The sequence below is a fragment of the Larimichthys crocea genome, chromosome IX (genome assembly GCF_000972845.2).
Source record: "Larimichthys crocea isolate SSNF chromosome IX, L_crocea_2.0, whole genome shotgun sequence".
Taxonomy (NCBI): domain Eukaryota; kingdom Metazoa; phylum Chordata; class Actinopteri; family Sciaenidae; genus Larimichthys; species Larimichthys crocea.
Genome location: NC_040019.1, coordinates 2,245,837 through 2,271,843, shown reverse-complemented (window position 1 = coordinate 2,271,843; position 26,007 = coordinate 2,245,837). Strand labels below are relative to the sequence as shown.

General features: G+C 40.0%; 1 protein-coding gene across 1 annotated transcript; it reads left to right on the top strand.

Moving 5' to 3' along the window:
- Positions 1–12,708: 12,708 nt before the first annotated feature.
- On the top strand, positions 12,709–16,353 carry LOC104926529 (neuropeptide FF receptor 2). The gene is made up of 4 exons (XM_019278384.2): positions 12,709–12,845; positions 14,372–14,707; positions 15,247–15,346; positions 15,437–16,353. The coding sequence occupies exons 2-4, from the start codon at positions 14,380–14,382 to the stop codon at positions 16,329–16,331; spliced, it is 1,323 nt and encodes a 440-aa protein (XP_019133929.1). The 5' UTR covers positions 12,709–12,845; positions 14,372–14,379; the 3' UTR covers positions 16,332–16,353.
- The last annotated feature ends 9,654 nt before the right edge of the window (positions 16,354–26,007 follow it).

Genomic DNA, 26,007 nt, shown 5'->3' with positions numbered 1-26,007 from the left:
CTTGCCTCTTACATGTACATGCAGTTTTTCACAATGTGGAGAACTTCTCCAAATCTGTGCTTGTGAATGACTATCGAGGATGTCATTTTACCAATGAACCAGTTTACCTGTGGGATGTTGAAGCAGGTGTTTCTGAGCATTATACCAGTCTCTCAGTCTTCTGTTGCCAGAGTGAGTGTATATTTACTAAAAATAATTCGTTTTTAACACTGAATATATTTTGGCTCGGTGCTGCAGTGGTCAGCAGTGTCACCTCACGAGCCTTTCTTTTGCATGTTCTCCCTCGTGTATGCATGGGTTCTCTCCAGCTACTTCGGCTTCGCACCACAGTCCAGAGACATGCACATTGTCTCTATGTGGACTGTGATGAGCTGATAACTTGTCCGAAGTCAGCTGGGCTTCAGACCCCTGTGACCCTGATGAGTATAAGCAGTTACAAATAATACATGTGACGTATTTTCTGGATATTTTCTGGTCTTTTGTTCTTTGTAATGATCTTTTGAGGCAGTTTTTGCTTTTATTTTACAGGACAGCTGAAAACAAAAAGGAAAACAGGACGAGAGATAAGAAGACCACAGGCTGGAGTTGAACCCAGGTCACTGTAGCAAGGACTTTTTTTGAGCAGATAATTGTCTGTGTATATTGCATCAGAGATGAGTTATACTGACATATTCAGGACATTTTTTTATACAGTTCTGTCTGTATTGTGTATTTTGTTCCCCCGACACTTGGCCTATGTTCAATGAGCTCTTTGGCTGTTTTAACGTCGTAGTTTTCCAATGCAGGATGAGGCCATTCAGAGAGTGTGAAGGCTCTGTGAATAAAGCCTGTGTCTTTACCATGCACAGTAAGATCTTAAATAAGAATAATGATCTCAACTTTTCATTTATTGGGACCCCCCAGGTTGGGTATGAGTGGTCTAACCAACATTCAGAGTTGGGTACAAGCTATTAAAGGCTCTGAAACTATATTTAAGAGAGACTTTTTGCTTTTTATCCTCAAATCCAGAGAAGCATGGGAAGAAAATAGCAAGTTTTCAATAAAACACAAGGGGTCCATTTATTTCTGCATTTCAGTAGGCATCAGTTTGTATAACATCTCCCAATTTTTGGCCTAACATGAAAGGTAGAAATCTCCACTGATAATTATATTACCAATATTATCCACCTGCATTTGTCATTGAAGGACGAGATCCGGAGAAGGAGAGACACAAAGCAATAATATGTACTGCAAGTTATGCTAATATCTGAAAGCCCAGAACAAGTAATCTTGGCAGCATTGATAATTGTGCGGTCAAAGGTATGCCTGGAATGGCAACTTCAAGTCCTCAGGTGCCCTCTCTTCTGAGTCCTCCCTAAGGCTTAAACTGGCTCACAGCAAAACATTCCCATGTGGCCCGAAATAGACAGTTTATCTGCTGCAGTGGGTATCAAACAATCATTTTTATCAACAATGTCACAGTAATTCTTATGAGCTTATGCAAGATGTGCAATGCTTCCTTTTGCAGCTAATACAAAATGACAGGACGATTCTGAAGTGAAGTTTGAGCTCGTTTTGTTACAGACACGACCAACGTTAGTGCATTATACATAAAGTCATATCAGAAACTTAGAAATAACAATGTATTGTCTAGTTGTTGATTCAGATGTCTGTGAGTTAAAACAAAAAGATATTTCTGCTCTAAACCTCCCAGATGGTTCCACTTGAACTCCATCTTGCACTTTGCAAATATTCTTTAAACTTTTTATTTTGTGCATCCCACTGAACAATATTTTGCCTGTTCCTGCACAATTGTCAGCAGTCATGTTGCACAGAGTGTCTCTTTTTATTTACTTCATAATATTTTTTCATACAGTAACCTATTGTTAATTTATGCTTCTTGACTGCAGTACTAGCTTTCATCTTTATATTTCTCTCATGCTATTGTTTCTGTTACGCAAATTCCTTGTATGTGGAAACCCACTTGGCAATAAACCTGACGCTGATTTTAGTGAGTTTGAGGGGCCCCGAAAAGGTCGAGTCATGCACTATTTTGCAAAAAAGTAAAGTTAAGAGGGGTGAAAAAAAGCACAAAAAAGAGCAGATTTGCATTGCAGAACTATGTTTTTATTTTTTCCAATCCCATAAATTATCTTACAATGCCTCATTATTATCTTGTGACCCTTTGAAGGAGCTCTGGTCGAGAGCCATTAGACCAAAAGACCTACAGTGCACATAAAGAATTAAAAACTTGCACCCCACCTCAACCAGCTACGACTTACGCTTCAGTATTAACAATCCAATAATACGCTATATAATAAGTTATATTTATGTGTTTATGTGTGAAATCATCCGTGACCCTAACGTGACCCGTCATCCTTGGTAACAGCCTACGTGGACATCTTCACACAAATATGTGATGTGATCTTGCATAAGATGTTCTGCAAGTCTCAACAACATTGTGAAGATCTCAATTATTGTCAGGTCTCAACTTCTCAGCGCTGGAAAACTTTCAGGACTGTGGTAGACCATAACTCTGCCAAGTTTTATTGGTGATATAACAAAATGACTGTCACAACATGCACATAAGAGATAACTCTGGTGATGTTCGATATTTATCTCAGAGGATGACACAGTTCCGTGTAGCTCTGGAGCTGATATAGATTATTTGTCATGTAAAAAATGATTTTGCATATTTTTCACAATAAAATTATACATCTGTGCGATTTAGTCTTAGTGTGAAAGTATTGTGAGATGGGTTAATACATTTGGTCCTTCATGGAATTTGTCAACACAAACAAAAATTGTTAATATTATCAGACACACACCTGAGCTTACTGTGGGAATCTGCAGGCATTGTAACCATGCGTGAATGAGCTGAGTCCTTGAGTATCAGACGTCTCCCACCACTTCTTTGTTGTAGTGCTGCTGGGAGTCACAGCACTGACAGCTGGTCCTGGCCGGGATCACAAAGAGCCTTTATGCACAGATGAAGGACTGCGGAAGATGTAGACTACAATATTCCTCAACCAGGCAACAAAGTAGATGTTACTGAAATGTTTAATTCAAAAATCGATTCATTTAAAATGTTGCAGGTTAATGTAGCAGGATCAGAAAGAAAGCTCCATTAACAGACCTGTGGGAAATATTGCTATAAAGACTCAAAACACACGTGTGCACATGCAGAATAGGATGTAAATATGATTAATGCAGATAGCAAGCACACGTACTGCAACAATGTAACACAATTCTCATGTTGTGCTTATATCCGAATACAGATCAGCCATAACATTATGACCACCTGCCTAATACTGTGTAGGTCCATCTTTTGCCCTGAACCATCGATGTATGGATCCCACTAGACCTAAGAAGGTGTGCTGTGGTATCTGGCGCCAAGACTTTAGCAGCAGATCTTTTAACTTATGTAAGTTGTGAGGTGGGGGCCTCCATGGATCCGACTTGTTTGTTCAGAACATTCCACAGTTGTTCAATTAAATTGAGATCTGGGAAATTTTGAGGCCAAGTAAACACCTCGGATTTGTTTTTCTCAAACCATTCCTGAACCACTGTTGCTCTGCAGCAGGGCATATTATCCCGCTGAAAGAGGCCACTGCCATCAGGGAATATATATAGTTTCCATGAAAGGGTGTGCAACAATGCTCAGGCAGGTGGTACATGTCAAAGTGACATCCACATGAATGGCATGACCCAAGGTTTTCCAGCTGAACAAAGCACCATGTGATCTACAGGGAACTGTTCCAGTTGTGATGGCAGTGAATAGGGGTCAGCATGGGCACTCTGCATCTACACAGCCAGCATTCACTTCTTCAGCAGTCTGAGCTTCAGCAGTTTTTCTGTTGGATCGGATCACATGGGCCAGGCTTTGCTCACCATGTGCATCAATGAGCCTTGACCACCCATGACCCTGCTGCTGGTTCTTGGATCATTTTTGATAGGTACTGAACACTCCGCAGTTTTTATGCACTCTGTGAAGCTGCCACTGCGGAGACTTTCAATCCATCTCTGACAGAGTAAGTAAGTGGAAGATTACCTCAGCATGGTAATAACTAAATACTTCTTGTTTTTCTCCCAATCAACAGCAATCACAGCCGCTCTGTTGATCCAGCACTGCTACCGTCATTAAGGTTGCCCAGCTGGAGATGAAACACAGGTGCACATGAAACATCTTCAAGCAAGGCCAGATCAAGGAGAGATCACACAGTTACATACATATTTTAGGGAAAATGTTTGTACAGAATTAATCTCAAATGTGACCTCTCATGTCATTCTGTCCAGACTAAAATACCAGCAGCTTTTGAATTCATTAAATTTTGAACACATATTCATGGTCCCCAGATGACAAATCCTTCAGACTGAAATATTTTGACAATGATTGGATAGATTGCTCAAGGCAAGGCAGAATAAAAAGAACAAAGGATGCCAGATACACACACACATTTCCACATTAATTAAACAAATAGAAATCAATCAATAATAAGATTAAAGCCTAATTACAACCATTATTTCTGCGTCACTCTTCCCAGTAAAATTACTTCGTAGAAACTGAAGTCTCTCAACTGTGGACCCTGAAGATCAGCAGCCTGGTCTCTGAAATGCCAAAGACCATACAAGCAACTGGGCAAAAAAAAAAAAAGGTCAACAGCCAAGCATCATTTTATGACACTAACGAGTCCCATGCTGAGCTGAGGACAGCTGCTCTGAAGTCCCTGATGAAAAGTGGAGGAGGTTAAAGAAGAGAAGGAGAAAATGGGTCATGCAGGGGTCAAATGTTAATCCAATTAAAAAGGGATCAGAGAAACAACCAGCAAATACAGAGTAACTAAAAGAAACAACACAAAATTAAAATGTTGTGTGTGAAATAAACTTGAATTAAATTATACATCTGTCTTTTTGATACATCTCATCAGAAATTAAAACCGCCTTTGGAGACCACTGATCCTTGGGTTGTTACCACCTTGTATCTATGAGCTGCCACCTGGGGGCAGTGAAGAAGTCTTGATGATGTAGAGGCAACGCAGTAAAGAGGTAAATAACCTAATTCCTTGTAATCTTATCAAATATTATTCATAATCCATCCAGCAGAGTGTGAAGGTCTATCCTGTCCTTATCCTTATGGGCATCTGTAATGAGATGCAACCTGGTTGTTGGGCTGTGGTTGGCGGGGATCATCGGTGCCCTCTGAGATGATGAAGACCCTGCTCATCTTTATCAAGCTGATCAACATGCTGTGTCGGCTGCACTCATATTTGTCAGTTTTTCAATGTGCAGACTCTTGAACTTGGATTGAACTTGGAAAAGCATCCTCAGTGGCCACACAAGCTGCAGTAAGTGTTTCTGTTTAAGTGCTCCTGCCTAACAGTTAGGTGCCATTTATCCCTGCAGGGCACCGTCACTTGTCGCAACAGAGGATAAACTGAATTGCCGATAATGTGCGTTCCTTCTGGGATCAGGGCCTGCGGATCTTCTTCCAGTAGCTGTGCAACATCTGTGTTGCGAAATGCTCTGGCGTTACGCCACCTGTCACAGAACCTGGTGAGAATGACAGAACAGGAGAGTTTCCTGTTCTAATAAGCTGTGGTGTGGTTTTACAATGGGGATGTGACATCCATCAACAGCACAGACTGTGAGTTTGAAACTGTGACTGAGATGTGCACAGTGCTTCCCCTGTACGCCACGGAAATGTGACGGGGACAGATGTGATGGTGATGTGTTGACGCTGTAGATTTTGAGATGCTCTTTCTGTCAACCATCTTCATGAGTCCCGAGTCCACAGACAGGCGAGCACTTGTTAGACACTGGTACTGTTCATGGAGAACAGTGTGGTCATAAAGTCCAAGTTAACAAAGAGGAGCAAATTATCAAACTAAAAATATCAGATAAGATATTCTTTGACCTTAAAATACTTTAAACAAGTCTGAACCCATCTGGCTTCTTGATAGTAAATGGTAAATGAGCTGTGTTAATATAGTCTTTTAGCACTTTAACACATCACATTCATGGCAAACACTGCCACGCAAGGTGCCAGCTGCTCATCAGACTGACTTTAGAAGTCAGTGACACTGTGCAAAGTGACAACATCCTCAACAAAATGTGATATTTCTGGAGCCAACCTATGAGAAGAAGAATAGAAATACAGAATTTGATAAATAAATAATAATAATTCAACAATAATAATGAAGCTTAATAGATCCAAACATGGTCTGAAAACTACAGGTAGCCTACATATGGATCAATATTTAGTCTGAAAACTACAGGTAGCCTACATATGGATCAATATTTAAATATTTCTCATCCTATATGTTCTTGTATGTCCTATACAGTCTTTTATTATCGCCCCCTGTTGGTCTACTGCAACTCTACTTTGTTGGAGTAATTGGGCTTTTCCTTGAAGACTTTAAGTTCCACGCTATACCTCTGTTGAGTACACAAAGCTTCAGCTTTTATATAAAGCACAGACCAGCCCCACATTTAAACAATTGACTTGCACAACATACAGCCTAAAGTGCGTCAAAGAGAAAAATGCAAAAACAGAAATAGAGGATTTTGCGAAAATAAATAAATACGTAAATAAAAATCTGAATCAGGAGCATAATCAATAATTTATTGCAAAGAAGGTTTTCACTTTCAAGGAATTTGTCTTGGTGTTTTATGTTTATGTATTATTATCTTCATACTTTTCTTCAGTGAAAATTCAGGATTTATGATTTGCATTTACGTATTACCATTTCAGTACAGCTGGCTTACAGCTCAGGCTACTTTCCTCTTTTCTTGTTGGGATAAAAAAAAAAAAAATTAAATGCTGATGTGCTCAGTAGAATGTAAATGAAGCTGGATGACCGAACAGTCAATATGAAAGTGTGAGTATTTCACTTAACAGTCTGTTGTGGGTGGACCTTGGACCTTCTAGTGAAAGTTTTATACATTTTAAAGTGAAATGCATCAATCTGCTGCAGCCTACGCTCGGTCTGTTGGCCTAGGCTCGGTTCTCAGTAGCAGTGAGCAAATACGCAGTGTATTTCTATATTTTTAATAGGTTACTTAATCCTCCACCTTATTTCAATTGCTTGATGTGCTCACCTCGAACTGAAGTTCACAAAAAGTGAACTAGATCATTTCCGTGTTCTTTTAAAATGAGCTGGGGCAACTTTGCAGTTGTCGAATCTGGAGTTTGGAGTTCTAAAAGTGTTTTAATCAATCAACGCCGCAGCTATAAATGTTGTTGTTGATGTTGAAAAGTTGATATTAAAAGATTCTTCACAACCGAGTCAAACATATGTAAACATATATCCTGCACGCTGCATATTCTGTATATAGACATTGGTATGTTGTTGCTTTTTTCACCTACTTATGTAATAAGTTCTGTTATTTTTTGTTTTTATCTCTATTTCTATTAGAACCGTGTGTAACATTAAAAGCAATACAAAAATCTAGTTCTTTGTATGTGTACACACACTTTAACACTAAAGCTGATTATTATATCAATCGAAGAAATTCACTTATAGTGCTCACAACACAACTTGCTGCAACCCTGTATCTAGTGAACGGATGTATGATAACACTATATACATTATAAGATATTCATGTTCTCTGAGTCCAGATCTTGTCAGTATATTTTTCATAACTCTATGTTCATGTTTTATCTAAAGAACACTAGTACACTCTGGTCTGATGAGGTGGTTTTTCCTCCATAACATTGATTTTAAAAGAATATTTTAAATAAAACAATCAACCAGGGGGGCAGAAATAGATGTTCTGCTCAGTAACTTCTTTCTATGAGAGCTTTAACACTCTTATAGACACCTGCTGGCTCCTCCACACACACTGTGCATTCTTTCCATCACATGGTTTCCAAGGTTCGTAACAATGTCCTGTGATTGTCTGTCCAGACTTTTCTCACTGTGTCATTTCTCAGTCGAGAGGAGCCATTAGTGTGTTTTTCCTCTCGGTGCTGTGAGACAGGCAGTCAGTCTTTTCTCAATAAAACGTCTTTCTTTTCTTTTTTGCCAGCCAAGGCAATCACGAATTTGTCATTCGCAGTCTCACAGTTAATAAAAACATTCTAGATTGATGATTAGTCGCTGCCTGACACTTACTGTCTGTACTCCGTGTTGATGTGCGTCAGTTAATTAATAGCTGTCTGTTCCGAGTCTTATGCAAGGAAGATAACGTGGGGGGAAAAAAAAGTGTTGTTGGACTGATGTTTGCAGAGTGCAACTCTTCCTGTCATGACTATAAGAATGTTATGGAGTCATACTATCATTACAATGTGCAAAAGGGAACAAAAGCATTGTGTGAATCAAACGGAGCAGAGCGTACGCAGTGAAGAAGTGTGTTACAATCAGTTCTTAGGGGGAGCTAATTAGAAGAGGAGTGGGACTTTTGACTTGACACTTTAATAATGAAGTAAACAGAGCAGACAGCCGTGCTGCAGCTGAGGACTTTAAGTATTCTGTTTAAACTACTGTATGAATATTTACATTTTTTTTGCTCTTTTATACATACTTGTACACTTACAGCTTAAGATTTTAAAAACAAAACATACATATAACATGCATTTTTAGAGATGAAGCTTCCAATACTGCTTGCATTTTAATTAAATTAATTTCATTTCATTTTATTTCACTAAAAACAATAATGTCATTTGAAGATTTGTACAATTATACAATTATATATTAATTATATTATATATTGTACAATTACATGTATTCAGAATCAGAACTAGGTTTTATTGCCAAGTTTTCACAATACACCATGGTGATATTGGTGTATTGGTACATATTAATAATAAGCAGTGTGGGGAAATGAGTGAAGGTGAAGGCAAGTACTGCAAGTTAAGAAATACATAATAAAAAATGTTAGTACAGTGAAATACGTCTGTTATTCATTCAGTAAACAAACAGTAACAAAGTCGAAATAACTCACTGGGCCCACATACAACATCCTAATGTAAATGTGATGTCAGTTTTACGTGTTGGTCCCATGTCCGAATTAGAATCGGACTCACTTTTACTATAAAATTAATCTTTCTTGGCAGTCCTGCTTCCGTCGGCTCGTCCCAAAATAGCCAACGACACACCAACGGCGTAGGTAGACCTGAGGCGGACTGAATGAAGCCTGGTTGCTCAAATAAGCCACCTATAACGACACCCACCCGTCAATCAAAGCGGCCACGCTCTTAATTATGCACAGCTTTAATAGAATTTGAACAGGTGAGTTGAAACTGAGACTCAGTTGTCATGAACGGGGAACTGTTTTTTGTACCAGGCTGTAAACATGTTTATTTCTGTTGTGAAGCTGGACATTTGAACATGGGGACTTATGGAGACTGACTTCACGTTGGCCTCACTTCACATCCACAAAGGTTCTTGGTTGGTCCAAATTTTTATTTATCATCCCAAATTTTAATTTATAGCAAATAATTCAATAACACGTAAACATCTGTATCCTGTCTCAGCTCAGAGAACAAAAAAACTCCCTTTTCATGTTTGTTTATGTGTCAAAAAGGCAGCAAGAGATGACCGGCTACATAGAATGATATAAATGATCGTACGTGCATGTTCTTGGACTGTGGGAGGAAATCCTCACAGACACTAATAATCTAACATGTAAGTCAAACACAGAAAGATGTCTGGTTCAGACTAATGACTACCCTGCTGTGAGGCAACAGCACAGCTGTCAGTTAGTGTGCAAATGTAACTGTAACCGTTTGAATTTCTCATCAACACCTCCACCTGGGCACTAGATGTCCCTGCTGCTCTCTGCTGCTTTAAGTGTTTTACCGACGCTGAATAGATGGAAGTCATCAGCTGCTCGTGCTTCACCTGGACCTGGGGTGCTCTGTCCTATAAATGTCTGTCTCATTTGGACTTGGCAACAGTTTCTTTTGTGTTCTCTCTCTCCACACACACACACAGCCACTCATTCATACAAGCCCTACATTACCGATGTACTGATTGCTACATGTTTTCTTTGTTACCATTTTATCTCCCTCCTTGACACGGTCCTTGAGCCATGCATTGTGTCCAAATAAAAGTTTTACAGTCTGATTATTGACAAAGCCCATTACAAGCACAACAAAACCGCCGTATGAAGGACAAATGAAGCAATTGTGCTCAGAAATCTAAGAAAAGCTACACTGTCTCACATTGTCTTTCATTAGGAGTTTGATATTAGTTCAGGAGGAACTTTTTACAAAGTTTTAGCAGGAGCTCGAAAAAGAGAATGCTAATTTGCGATTTTATTAAAACGCCCACATATTCCTCCTGTGAGTTTTGAAATTTATTTCTCTCATTGTTTTGTGTCTGGCAGACAAAGTGAATGAACGATCTCATTTAACTTTGTTTTTTCAATGATTCTCTAAAAACAGGCTATCAGTAGGGGCTCACAGAAGGATTCGCAATGCAGACTCGGAGACAAAAGTGATGGTTCAAAAAAGGTTTTACCAGACAAGCTAGGAAAACACGAACACAGGCGACAGTACAAATCCGTGAGGCAAAAATCGTGGTCGGAACAACAGGCTAGAGATCCAAGATCGGGTACTAAAAAACAAGAACGCAAGACAAAGAGATGCTGGACAGGACAAGACGAACTGGCGACAAACAAAGGGAGCACAGAGACTAAATAGAGGGAAAACAATCAGGCACAGGTGAAACACATGAGGGAGGCAGGTAATCAGGGAGGAGGGAAGGCAAAGACCTGAAAGACAGTATAACATGATAGTTCAAGATATGACAAAGACACATGAAAAAAAATGGTTCAACACACTGGTGATAAAAAGAAAATGCTTCCAGCGTTGATTAAACTCCTGCAGAGGTCACCCGGGTGAAATTAAATGATGAGTTGGCAAATGATATTTGGGGCATCAGCATTTTTTTTAACCGGGGGGGGCAGATATTATAGGAAACAAGGCAGAAATGTAGCCTGAAGGAGTGAGCGCAGGAGCCTTGGAAGTAAAAAAAAAAAAAGAGCACTGTTAGAAATTATGATTGGCCGATAGCCTTGAGGAAGGACAGAAGGAATAGGTAATAACTTTGCCATAACTTTGGTGATCCCCTGACTTTTCATCTAACGGCATCATCAGATCAAAATTGAATTTTGCACAATGCTTACGTTTCCGAACAAAGAAAAATAGAGACATCTACTTATGTTTTGCGCTAATTAGCAAATTTTCAGACATGGGATCAAAAGTGCAAGTTTCGTGAACGATAGAAGAAGGCTTCTTTGACTGGTAGGTGGTGGTGCCATCACAGGCGTCTTGTTTGAGGACCCAGACGTAACTCAACCCGTCGCAGGTCCAGCCACGCTCCTGTCTCCTGTGTCATCTGGCAGATACAGGACTGACATGATGGTGGCGGCCTGGTGGCCTGGTGGAGCCACCACACTCACCAAACAAGCTTCATAAGAGGTCTCCAGAAACCTGTGGGTGATGTCACAGATACTACGTCCATGTTTTATACAGTTTATGCAGACAAGTTCCAAGTCTACTCAACTAAGCTGAGTTTAATTTAGTTCTTCATAGTTCTCTCTACATCTTCAATCATCTTCATTAAAAAGTAAAATGCATTGCTCCGCACAGGCGTACCTGAAAACACATGAAATGAGATTTAATTCAAACTGGACTTGTTTGAAATGTTGTTCTCTTCATGTGTGCACGCATTGAGCCTTATTAACTGGACGCACAGTGACTCTTTTGTGTCCTTGATAATTAACATCCTTGACAAAAAACACACAGTCACACGCAAGTCATCTCTCACATCTCCCCACGACAACTTTGTCAGCTCTTTTCCGAGTATTCCTCCGAACAACATTTTTATAAGTTGACATGACAGCCACTACAAACTTCAGAACATACTGGAAGCTCTATTTTTAATGTGTCCCGTCTAGCAAACTCAACACAAACTCTGGCTGACAGTATGTTTCCTCCCCCTCACTCCTCTCTGAGGTGAGAATTCCCACAGTTTTGACAGGATTTATGCTAAAGGCATTTCTAACGTGTTAATTAGGCAACTGCGGTTACGGCGGCTTTAAAAGGTTCCCTGCAAGTCGGCGCTGACAGTAATAACTAACTATCTGAACTATTTTGCATGGTGCATAGCTGCCTCGTCGCTTCTTCTGTTCTGCCTTCATCTCTCCTCGAGTCAAGTGTCAGCCATCGGCTGCACCACATTGGTCAGGTATCACTCATCCCTCCCCCTCTTTCCTCTCACCTTTCCTTCCTTTGCTGAATGACCCTTCAGTAAATCTCATTTCTGCTTCTCCCTCCTCAATCTATCTTTCTATTAGGTTTTCTCTCGGGCATTGACATTAACGATGAATTCTGTTTGCAGTATTGTGTTTATTTTTTGTTGCAGGTCCTCATAATCTCTATGAAAGTACTTCAACATAATATAATGAAATATAAATCCAGTTATGTGCAGTTGCAGAGATGTATTTGCACCACACAGAGGAACGATATGATGCTTGATAACTGGACAGCTGATCCGAGATAAACAATGACATTCCTGGACAACTTTCTGACTGATTCCCAAAGACAACAGGTGTCTAAGTCTAAGCTGACAGCTGCCTACTGTACATTATATTCAATTCACACACCGCCTCCGGACATGCATTGCTCTCAGCACCGCCCAGCACATTCACATCTCTCTCTCTCTCTCTCTCTCTGTCATAAACCTCATCTCCTCTCTGTCATCTATAAGCTCTACAGCAGTCTGTGGCTGGCGAATGGACTGAGCAGTGCACAGGGTCTCACTTAGGGATGAGAACGACGTGGAATTTCCGTCAAACACACTTGTGCCATCTCTAAGGACAGAGGAAAGGAACACGACTCCGATTCTGACTCCTATAAGGTAAGAAAATAAGCGTGTGGGTGAAGATTTATTTGAGAAACTAAAGAATTTTTAACCCTAAGAAATGATCACTTTCCATCAAATCAACCAGGCTGATTAATCATTCATATAGTATAAGATCTACTTTTGCCAAGGCTGTATGACTGCACATTGATTAGAAAGAAAGACTTTTTGCTGCACCTGTTAAATTGAATTGTTTGTCCTTCACTGAGGCACATAAAGACTACGCAAAATACCCACCAGGCATCACTTTTGATAGCACAAGAACTGAACTTAGAGTAATGAAACTGTATAATTTTTCTGTATTGCATAAAAATATTTAAGCTCAGTTAACATATAGATCTCCAGGAATCGATTTTCGAACCCGGATGCATTCATAGAAATTTGGAATGGAGCTCCAACATCTTCTCATCTGTTAAAAAATACAAGAAGAACAAAGCAACAAAGAGTTGTGTAGTCTCGAGGGAAGTTCATCATTTCCTCCAAAGCTCTGCTGATTAAAAGACAAACACGGACTGATCTCCTCTCATCCATGAAGGGTTTGGATTATCTTATTCAGTTCTGCTTTGGTGTTTGCTGCAGTATAATGATGCAGTATAATGATCAATGTGAGCGTATCAGCAAGAAACCACAACAAGCACTGTATTTGTAATGAAATATCCCCCTTCACTCTGATTATCTTTTTGAAGAAGGTTGCAGAGTGAATCGGAGTCAAACAAACACAATCACTTTTGATGTGACAGGTTTAGATTTGATGAATTTCAACAACACATTTCTGAGGTGCATTCTTTTAGAATTTATTGAAAGTTCTTTCTTTTTTTTATTAAGCGTGGAAATGAAATTAGTAGGACATGATTTCACAGGTAATTACTAATTCAAATACAAATGACTAATTCATCACACGACAGCAATTGAACATTGAAGCTGGAGTACATCTGTCCTACTTTGGTCTGTTTATATCACTGGAGACAATTCTCACAAAAGAAAGGCTGTCATTTGATCTGGATCCTTCTTTTGCATGGATGCAAGAAGAAAAAAACACAAGTTGGATCGCTCTGCCGAGGGCACGGGTGTGACCTTGCAGAACATTTGAGAAAGAAAGTTTCCGAAAATCCATCAATGATGTGTAAAACGTCTGTAAAACGATCACACAAGGGTCAAAAACAATCAATAGTGATCCAGTTTTCTTGGATTTGGATCGTGGATGTAACCAGTCGGTAAGCCATTAACCCCACGGCTCTGAGAACAGATTGGTCATTTCAGTCAGGATGTTTGAGAGCATCCACTTGACCAAATCAACTCGCCCTCAACAATCAAAAGACATGAGAATGGGACTATTGATTTCTGGGTCGGTTCTATTGTTTTATGTAATTACCAATTGATCCGTTTTTTTCTGGTTTGTGGGATTGCTCTCCGACTGGGAGGATGTGTGTAACAATGATGCGCTTTGTAATTTGTTAACAGAGGATATCGGATATTTAACTCAGAGCCTCTGCCTCTCTCTGTCTCTCTGCCCTCACATACAGATATCACCATGACGCAGAATCTAATTCTCAACACTACCTGGGAGGACTCGAACCCGTCCAATTTCTCAAGTTTGCAGGAAAACCCTTTAACCCACCAGAACATCACCTATGTGGATTTCTACCTCCACAAACCCTCCGTGGCTGCGGTCTTCACTGTCTCCTACCTGCTCATCTTCCTGGTGTGCATGCTCGGCAACGGGGTGGTGTGTTTCATCGTGCTGCGCAGCAAGAACATGCGCACGGTCACCAACCTCTTTATTCTCAACCTCGCCATCAGTGACCTGCTGGTTGGGATCTTTTGCATGCCAACTACGCTGGTGGATAACATCATAACAGGTCAGAGAGAACTTCTTTATTGTCTTCGATTTGGAAATAATGAAATATTCACTTTGTTCAAAAAAGTTCAGGGGCTTTGATCTGACAGTAGGCAAATCAGATTTGTTTCTCAAATCAGATCTTTAAGACCGACTGTCTGACTGACTGTTATTCGCAAGTAATCAGATCCCCCCACTGCATGGGTTGCTGTGGTAACAACTTCAGTAAGTACATAAGCTGGTTATGCAGGCCCCAGTGCAGAACAAGAGCAAACAATGGAGTTGTCAATTCTTGGCGGAGAACTCCTCTGTCGCACCAGACAAACTCAGAGATGACGAGGCTGGTAGACAGTACGCCCCAGACTGAGATGCCTCTGGAGGAATTAGATTGGAATCACATTTTAAACCACCTCCAATGTGGATTTGATTTGCAAAAATCATATTTCATGTCCTGAATCAATATGGATACAAAAACAGATGTGGCAGTACGAAACAAGGCCTGTACTTTTTTTAAGCATTGGGAGTAATTACAGCATTTAAATAATAATCTCTTTTCTGCAGGATGGCCATTTGGCAGTGTGGTGTGCAAGCTAAGCGGAATGGTTCAGGGGATATCTGTCTCAGCATCTGTGTTTACTCTGGTGGCAATAGCTGTTGACAGGTAAGGGCTGCAATCATTTCAGTGTTATTACGTTTTATCCTAAGAGACTTCTTTCGGTTGATGAATCATCTCCAATTCCCTCTGTGTCAGGTTCCGCTGCATCGTCTATCCTTTCAAGCAGAAACTGACCATCGCCACCTCGAAGCTAATTATCGTCATCATATGGGTCTTGGCTGTGTCCATCATGTGTCCCTCTGGGGTCATGCTCCAGGTCACAAAGGAGCAGAGGGTGCGAATAGTTCTTGGCCGCAACAACGACACCCGTCCTTTCTACTGGTGCCGGGAAAACTGGCCCAATCAGGAGATGCGTAAAATCTACACCACTGTCCTCTTCGCTAACATCTACCTCGCTCCTCTCAGCCTTATTGTCATCATGTACGCCCGCATCGGCTTCACCCTCTCCAAGACCACCATTCTCACGATGAGGGGCAGTGGGATTGCGTCTCAGGACGGCATTGGCAACAACAAGTTGAGCATGGAGAGTCGTCACACGATTTCCAAGAAGAAGACTCGGGTGATAATGATGCTCCTGGTCGTGGCTCTGCTCTTCATCTTATCCTGGCTTCCTCTGTGGACGTTGATGATGCTGAGCGACTACGCCAGCCTGACAGAGCACCAGTATCGCGTCATTAACATCTACGTGTATCCGTTAGCTCACTGGTTGGCCTTCTTCAACAGCAGCGTCAACCCCATCATCTACGGGTTCTTCAACGAGAACTTCCGCAGAGGCTTTCAGGCCGCTTTCAAATTCCAGCTTTGCTCTGCTGACATTGAGCGCCAAAAGACCTACTCCCATCGGATCCGTGGGCACGCTGTCCTCCCAATCCAGCCTGTCGCCCTCAATAAGTCAGGCTCGGGAAACAGATCAGGGTTAGTGGGGAATGGGAAGTGCTCATGTCAGGAAGGAGGGTCCAGGTCTGGTAGAAGTGATATGAAAGAACAGGACCTGATCATGGAGGACCTAGAAAAAGTCTCCCAGATTTAGTCAGACTGAGACTGTGCAGTGTATAGACACTTTGAAAGGAGCTGAGGCTTCTAAATGATGTATTGAATTTCAAGGACAACAAAAAAGAGGCCTCTAAAATACACGATTAAACTCTATGTTTGTTTGTTCCAAATGAATGTACTACTTTTTTGTCATCGTGTGTCATCTGGAATATCTGATTTATTATGGTGTACATAGAAATGAACCTTAAAATCAAGGAGAGTTTAAAACTTAAAATGAGTTTTCTTGTTCTAAATGAGCAGAAATCAAAGTCAAACATGTCATCGTTAAAGTTCCAATCCTTTTTTCTGTGTATGATTATTGCCACCCTGGTAACCATGGTAACAGCAAGTGCAGTTTGCCAGCCACTTTGCCAGAAATATACCTGGAGATTAACCGGCGTATCCGTACAGTTTTCCAAACAAAGACCTGGCACAGTAAAGCTCGGAGTCGTGCAGCCTCTCTTCATCTAACAGCTCGCTCACAAAAACAACAACTTGCTTTTGTAGACGTATATTTTGACGAATACATTGTGTTTCCTGTGAGTGTTTCACAATAAAAGCCGACCTGTTTTAATACTTTTAATGTGAAGCAGCATCAGTAGACAACACAGCAGCTGTAACATAGCAGCACAGCTTGATAAGGCGTATAAAATGTAAGACTGTATCGATGGGTTTATATGCATATGCATGCACCGCTTCTTGTGCGTGTGTGTTAATGTGATTTTAATCCAGCATGGGAATGGCAGACTCCGCCACTGACAATGAAAATTACCACACAGCGAGGTAACTGGCTAACAGAATGTCCTTTGAGATGTAGAGATTTTAAACATTAATTGGATTGTGTATTTGTTGTTTGCATAGTGTCAACCTATCAAATTGTTATTACAGTTTCTGCAGGTGATGTAATACCTGTGAGATTCAGTGAATGACACAGAGGCGCAGTTCAATCTGTCTTTTATTCAGGAGTACACTGAACATTACTCCCTTTCTGGAAAGTTTTGAACGTTTCAGAAAGTATGACGGCATGTCTCTGCATCTTTGGCAACTTAAGATTAGAATAACACAGCTCTCAGGGGTGAAGCGCACGGCAGTATGACGAGAACTGTGTCAACTTCCTACAGTCAGAGTGCATGTTATCGTGGCCCCAAGGCAGGCAGCTGGGCTGGGCCCGACGGCGGTGACATACAGTGGCATGGGAAGAAGAGTGCAGGCGCCTGTTCTCTGCTTCCCCACAGGGCACTTTGAAATTTGGAAACTGCCATGTCAAAGACGGGGAAGTTACATTCATTAGTAGAAGTAGGATTCAGGCAAAGAAGAAGAAGTTTGTAAAGTAGGGCTGAGCGGAGGAGAGAAAATTACTTTTTATATGAACAACTTGCATGAGCGCATACACATAAAGTACATAAAGAGGGTATGCTAACATTACAGGGTGGGGGAGACTATGGAAAATGGAAGCAAAGCTTAATAATATATATTACCTTCGTTATATGTCGACTACAGTACATTCTGCTGGGATGTCCTGGCTTTGGAGTGGCTCTCATTCTCACATACTGATGTGTGTTATTTTGCTAAACGTAGCAGCTGTGTCAAGAAAATACAGTACTGATGCAGAAGCCATTTTCTGGAAATGATGGGCTTTGTGCTCTTTTTCCACATGCAACTACACTTGAAGCCTCATTGATGGAAACCATTGTATCATTTTGTGTTATTATTTATTATTATTTTCTAGAATTGTGATTTTTTTTTGTGTGATTGTTATTTTTGTGATCAATATTCGGCAAGCTACTGTAAATGATGTGTTTGTGCCAAAATCTTAAAGATACCCTGTGGAGTTTTTGACCACTAGCAGCGCTGTGGAACAATGTTTTTTTTTTTAGGAGTGGGTTCTTGTTTTGTTTGTCTCACGCACGAGCTACACATTTCTTCCGATCGACTGTAGCTGTCCTTCAAGAAATGTGAAATGAGAATACACATAAGGCACTTTAGTGAGAGAAAACTCAACATGGCTCCTTTAAAATCTAATTTGTGAAAATGATAAAAATCCATGTAATCCCTGCTCTCTCAAACAACCTGCTGCTAAATAGGTATTACGTGATGAAGTGCGTTATGGCGTGACTTATGTTACTCGGGCTTTTTTCTTTGTACTTGTGCATGCTTTCCTAGTGTGTTAGTGAAGATAATAAACCGTGTTTCTCCAAGCAGCGTGTTCTGTAAGCAAGGGGACATATCAAATGTCAGATTTATTGTGCATGATGGTTATGAAAGTGCTCTCGATAACACTACAGAGAGCAGGCAAATAATCAGCCTCAGGGACAGAAAGAAGAGAATACCTCACTGGCTATGGAGTGTGTTCAGTGTGCAGCTCATTTATTATTCTGTTTTGTTTTTTTGCTTTTTTCACTAATCCGCACATAGATTGTACCTGAACAGGCTTGTTTGTCATCTGAAGACGGACGTGAGCAAATGTCAGAAGATTTATTGATGCAATCTTGTGGTAGCTCTTTACATGTAAATGTATATATTTCAATCACCGGTACGTGACCATACGATATTTGTATTTGCAGAAATATGGCTTATATTGTACTGCCTATGTTCTTTGCCGCAATTTTCAGACAGTTTGCTAAATAAAAATAAAAATAAAAATACAGAATGTGGCGACAGCCTGTTCCTCATCTTTATTATATTTATATCAGGCTACAGAGAGCAAGTGAAGAGAGAGAGACAGACCGGAAAGATACAGAGCACAACTTAGTTGAAGAAAATTTTTTTGGTAAAACATGACTTTGTTCATATTTTTGAAAATGGCGTATACGATGACTTGACTATGTAGGTGGCTCTCAAGGCCCAAAACAATGGGTTTCTACTGAAGACACAGATCTTTAACACATATGTATACTTTAATTTTATAAAAGAAAAGTGATTTCCTAAAACAGCCGGGCACTGTAGTTAACTTAACAAACTCAATACTCAGTCATGCCATTTGCAGAATGGTGCAGCACCAATGTTCATCAAAACTGGAAAAAAAAGTATGATCAAGTGTAAATGACACTGATGTGTCTTTAATGGTTAGTAGAAGACTTTAGTTAAACTGTTATTTAAAGACAGGACATTTGTTTTTTTGTTAAACAGTATAACCCTCATCGTTTTTCTACATTGCTAAAATGTTACAGCCCGTTTCTGTGACTCACAAATTCGTCCTTAGTCATTAAACATTTTTTTTTTATGGCTTTTAAAGATTAAAAGCCTGTTATTTATAAGCCTGCGATGGCGAGGCTAATAAATACAGGTTTGAGTTTAATTGAATTAAAAAGCAGAGAAGGGGAGGAAGAGGTAGATGAAGAAAATCACCATAGAAACAGGGTATGATCTTCTGGCCAAACGCTCTCCTCTGTACAGCAGACGGACATAAAGGCCAGCATAATATAAATGAAGGATGAGGCCTCAGTCATTCATAAAGAATAGAATGTGACTGCTCATCTGTGCTTCGCATTATGCTGACAGTAATGTACTGCCATACAGAATGTGCCACATTCAGCTGGGACTGTGCCTGCTGATTGAGCTTCGGAGTAAGATATTGTATGCAGGCTTATAGCCACAACCCCCCCAAAAAATGAGTTTTCACTGTGACTTGACCTCTTAGCTTTAATGAGCTTATTATTATAGTTTGAACAATCATCGTACTGCTTCTGCTGGCAATTGGACCAACGATTAGAAATCAATTTTGAAGAAAATCTTTAAGGCTTTCACCAGCTTCCAGACCGCATAGGCGCGACTTTAAAGCTAGTTTTAAAATCTTAAAATAGGATTAAACGACATAATTATGCTGCAATTTGTGTCATTTATGTATTCAAGAATAAATGTATTCATAATAGCACTTTTTATATTTATGCAAAATTGATGTTATTAGGACATTATTGTGCTTCTAGTTTTATATGACAAAATAGAAGATTTGAAATCAGTTTTCCTCATGAACAGTAAACTGCTGTAGGCTCAGCATCCTTTATGTACATTACAACAGGGAAGAAGCAACCAACAATGAATCAACAAATTGCACTCTGTAACCGGCAAAATACCAATTTCTACACAATGTTGCTTTCCTAAAAATGACAATTGAAATAAACTTGCAGGTGATGGAGATGTACCACATATAGAAATATTCCTAATTTAAAACCTCTGCTGTAGTTTGAGCCAAACTGCAGACAATGATGACTTTGTAGAATGAGGCTGGGAGCCACATGACTCAATGCAAGTTGGAAGACATCATGAGGCTGAAAAAATGAGACATCCCCACGTGGACTTTTGTGCCTAAAATAGCAGCTGGAATTCAACCTATGGATTCAAAAATGACTCTCGTGTCAGCTGGTTTAAGCGGCAGAAACAGAGACGAGAATCACAAGCCCAAACGACAGGAATGAAGATAAAGCTTGTTGGGTTTAGAACACAGTAACTGAATCCAAAGACAAAGTAACCAACATGTCTTGTGCACAAATCAAACTTTGATATGCTGTCCTGTTCCTAAAAAAGCAGTTGTTGAACTGAGATTTTCTCTTGCACATAAATCTAAAAGTTCATTAACGCACACTGAGGCGAAAACTTTCTTCTACTCCTGGACATCTCCCCTCACAGGGTTGGAAAACCACATCACTGACTTCCCTCCGGTACATTACTCACTGAATGAGTAATATTCCCCCGCACTGCTTTTCTTTTTTTTCCTCCTCGCGCTTTAATATGTATCTCGTGCTAATATATTAAATCTGAAAAGGAGAGAAATCTCAGCAATCCATCAGCCATCCACAGTTGTACTTAAACCATAAATACATCACATTAGAGCAAGATATATAGTCCCATGTGCATCTTTTATTAATTTAGGGGAAAAAAAGGTTATCAGTGATATTGAACTGCTTCCCTTGGTGCTGCTATATTGCCATAGGTTATATTTCTAAGTAGAGATGTTTGTTGAGTCCTTCAGAGCATACTATGGGAAGCAGGAAAAGGATAAGGAAAGTACAAGGATATAAATATATATGGGCTCTGCAGCAGGGTTGATTGGACTTGAATGACAGAGGAATAACAAGGGAAAATAATAAAGAGCGATCAGGAATATAATATATGTATCTCTGGGGTGAAGTGCTCTGTGATCCTGGGCCAGATAAACAGCTTGAGAAGAGGAGGCAGAACACACTTTTGAACTGAACGTAGATGCACTGAGGATAATAAAAAAACAACAGTCATTTAAATAGACCTAAACTGAATGTTCAATCATAACAGGATGTTGGCAAAGGAAAGATAAACAAAAAGGATAATCAGATTACCATGGATTATATAGTTGGACTGCCAAACAATGCCAATATATATAATATATTTCTGAAAGAATAAATATCAGAATAAATCCTGGGTTCTGTTGACCTAATTAAGTTTTGATAGTTACATTCATCGTGCTAATTTAATTTGAGCTTCATAGACAATTCGATGACTTTCTAGGGGGGAACCTGGTCTGATCACTAGACTAGCGGCTCTCATGTCTAGAAAAATGGCCGAGCTCATTAGTGGACCAAAATCATGGCAACAAATCATAGCTTTCATTATAGCAGTAAAACTCTATAGAGACCGCGTCTGTCCCCCGACCACCTAAATCATTTAAAGACAAAGTAAACAGAAGAGCAGTTCTCTGCAACAGTGCAAATTAAGAGAATTAAAGGTACCTGTTGGACATCAGATCAGATCAGAACTCAGTATTTGTAAATAAATAGAAATCAGTATATCAATATCAATATGTTAGCCTGAATTAATCCAAATCAAATCAAATCAAATCAATCCACTCTCCCGAGTCATTTTAATCCTCATATTCCTGGTCGAGGTGATGGAGTTGGAGCCATATCTGACTCAATTCTACTCATAGATCTTAAACCTAAACTAAATTATGACTCGTTTTAAAGCCTTGTTCTTCACACCCATCCTGGAAAACCCTACAGCCAATTTTATTTGTAATAATATATCACACTCCTGGTTCATATTCATGTTCAGACTCCGAATTTTCAGAGTTTTCATCAGGTTTAGGTTAAAAAACAAACAAAGTAATGATTGTGGGTGATTTTAATATTCATGTGAACTTGTTTTATCTGTTCTGACCTTTACCTAATATCACCAAGATGCATATGTTTAAATAAAAGTGGCCTAAAAATAAGAGTTCTCTCATTACTTCTCTGCCTTCTCACCTGTCAGTTCACCTGACACAGCATGTTGGCAATCACAGCTTCATAAATCACAAACAAACAACACCTAAATGAACTGGGAATTAATTATTTACAGCTCCACAAAGGTTTCTGCAGCACACCTTGCACTGAGTCAGTAGCTCGTACAGATATAAAAAAAAACACCAGCTCACTCTTTGGAACATCTACACCGTGCTTTTCATAAAATCCCTCTAATGTGACTGAACACCTCTCTGAATATAGCATATGTATACACACACAATGCTGAGTTGTCGGTTGTTATTACCCAGATCATAACCTTTATGGGTGCACTGTATGTACCCAGCGAAGCAGAGGACAGCGACATCGGCAGAGGAAATACAATCATTGAATTATTGACTTTTACATTCACGTCGTCATTCCTCAAGCTGCTTCTTGAAAAGGCAGCTCTGTCGCAATATTTGTGTACTGTGACAGAAGACAGCTGATGGGTTTTAGCGCTCTGTATAAACCACCTCGTCAGCACTCTGACAGTCCGGGGGTTACTGACTTGGAAAGTCAGTGTTTAATAGTTGGGCCTCCTGTGACAGAGAGAAAAAACAGCTGCAGGGAAGGACTAAAGGTAATAAATTCAAAATGTCATATCTAAAATGACCTGAGTCTGGCAAATGAAGCATGAAACCAAAGATAAATGTTGGTTTTTACCAACACTGACTGTGAGAAAGACCAATACGATCACTGATATTAGAGGTGATTAGTGAAATATGGACCACACTAACTATCTATTAAATTTGTGTCCTATGGGTAAAGAGAAAATGGATTGTCATCTCAACAGATTAAAGTCACCTTCTGGGCCAACTAATCTCCAAAAGCCATTAGTGCGTCTACTTTCAGCAATATCTCTATCCGTGCTCTTCCATTAGGTTTATGTGTCATTGTATGTGAGACTTTCATCAAGAAGACATACGTGCCATTTTGTTTCCCAGAGCTATTTACTGTAAGAGCCCACGCCTTTTATCTGGCCCACGCCGAGGACATTGTTAATCTCCGAACATCTGTATGGAGCTTTTTACTTCTGACACTTCATTAGATGTAAAGGAGCATATCTCAATGCTGTAAATTGATTTATTTAGTTTTCATTATATTATTCTACCTGGGGACACGATGCAGAAATGTACTTTGAGCAAGGTAACAGACACTTTATATTGAATCTGCAACACCGGGACATGTTAAGTGATATTCTCAGGAACTCTGTGATTGATGTGGGAATTGAAAACGTACAGACGAGCTGGAGGCAATTCACTGGGCAAAATAAAGACTCTATATTGTTTATTTGGGTAATTGTAATAGCTTGAGCCTTGTTTTTCACTCGAACAGATGAACAGACAGAACAGATGCTGTGATCAATCCAGCTGTCTATTCAGGTCGCACAGGTCTCTACAGTCTTTTGGTTCTGAACGCTGCCAAAGTTGACAGTATAAAATATGGGTGTCAGATCCATGACGTCACCTGTAGGGTTCTGAAAGGATGTAAAGCTCAAAGTCCGCCACCCATCTTGGCAGCAATCTAAAAATAGGCAAATCAAAGTCCGCCACCCATCTTGGCAGCAATCTAAAAATAGGCAAAAACATGAAGATCGTTGGTGGAGCTGAGATGGGCTAGAAGACACCTTGTTACTTAAAAGGGTCACCTATAGCCAGCTGGTAATTATGCATAACTTTAAGCCTTATAATGTGAACAGGTGAGTTGTATATAAATTCACCCTCAGTACAGTTGTCATGAACGGGGAAATTAGCTACAGAGACCAAAACTGTTTTTTGTACCAGGCTGTAAACATGTTTGTCACACTGCGGTGAGGTCAAGTTGGGTTTTTGTTCTGTCTCGTCATTTCCTGTTTTATTTTGATATTTACCTGCCCTCTCGTCTCAGGTTACTTGCCCTTCCTCATGTGTCCCCGCCCTGCTTGTTTCCACCTGTTCCCCATTACCCTGTGTTTATATCGTCTGCGTCTCCCTTTGTCCTGTGCCAAAGTGTTTCGTCCTACGATTGGTCACCTAAGCCTTCTTTCTTGCCTTAGCCTTGTTGCGTGAGTGTTCCTTTGTTTTTTGCCTCGATTGAGTGATTTTTTTTGTTTTGTTGTAAATTTCTTAGTATAGCCATTTGTTTCTTAGTGCTTAGTATAGTTGTTTTTTTCAGCCTCCCAGGAGAGATTTTCAGTTAATGTTTTGCAGCCTTTTGATTTTCCTTGTTGGAGTGATTTTGATAATTTTTATAAAGCAGTTTAGAGTTTTTCCTCCTTTTGGAGTGATTTTTGTTTTCCATAGTTTAGGCCTGTTTTCATAGCCTCACTCTGTCGAGGGTTTTTGTTAATTCAATAAATAAGAGTCCTGTTTTGAGCCCGGCCTGACAGTTTATTTCTGCTGTGAAGTTGTGACATTTGAACATGGGGACTTATGGAGACTGACTCACTTCTGGAGCCAGCCTCAAGTGGACGTTTGAGGAACTGCATGCAAAGTTGTTCATAAAGGGCAGGTATAATGTAATTTAGCATGTTAAGCATGCAAACAGTTGCCCAATAACACTAGAAACAAAATAAAGCTGAGGCTAGTTTGCAGGTGTTTGGGCTTTGTCCAAAGTCTGGACCAGATTTCATAGCTATCTAACAGTGGTTGAGATTTCTCACTGTAAATGTCAACCTTGTAGTGATCAGTATGATTAATCCTCTGGGAATGTCAACATATCAAAGCCAATACCAAAGTTATTGACTGACTGACACCTAGTATGGCTACAAGTAAAGGTCAGTGCAATAACATCTACTGCAAAGAAAGATAAATAATAGTTATTTCTTTTGCAGGTCTACGTTCAAGAATACCCATTCTGTTGCTCCATAAATCCTTCCTTTACTAGGTTCTTGCTCTACAGTATATAGATAAGGCTCTTTCCGTCAAGGCTAGTTCTGAATTCTGTTTGGGTAAATGGTTTTGTAATATTACATATTTGGATATTTTACAATTACATTCCCATTCTTCCTTGCGAAACATTCTCCAAACCATCGGCAAACATCGGTTTTTATGTCCTGCCTCTCAGGCAAACCGCTGGGTTCCATTCATTTTTACTGTGCTACAAAAATCTGCTCATGTACTTGCCAGCAGCCAACCCTCATGGTGGTACACTCAAGGTTACTCTGATCTCCAGAGTCGTGAGTCGGCTGTCAGGAAACGTTGCAATAATGAGCTCTGTTGTCAAAGTTTCACCCATGAAACCTCAGATGTCAATCAAGTCTACAGGGTGGCGAATAAACCACTAAAACACTGTGATATTGTTTTAATATAAGGTTAGACTGCCTTCATCTATGAAGTTTGCGGAGGGGGAAAAAGGCAGAACAAACCAGAGTCAAGTCAATTTATAGCCCAGCATCATAAAACATATTTTCTCAAGGAGCTTTACAATCTGTACAGCACACAATGCCCTCTGTCCTTAGAC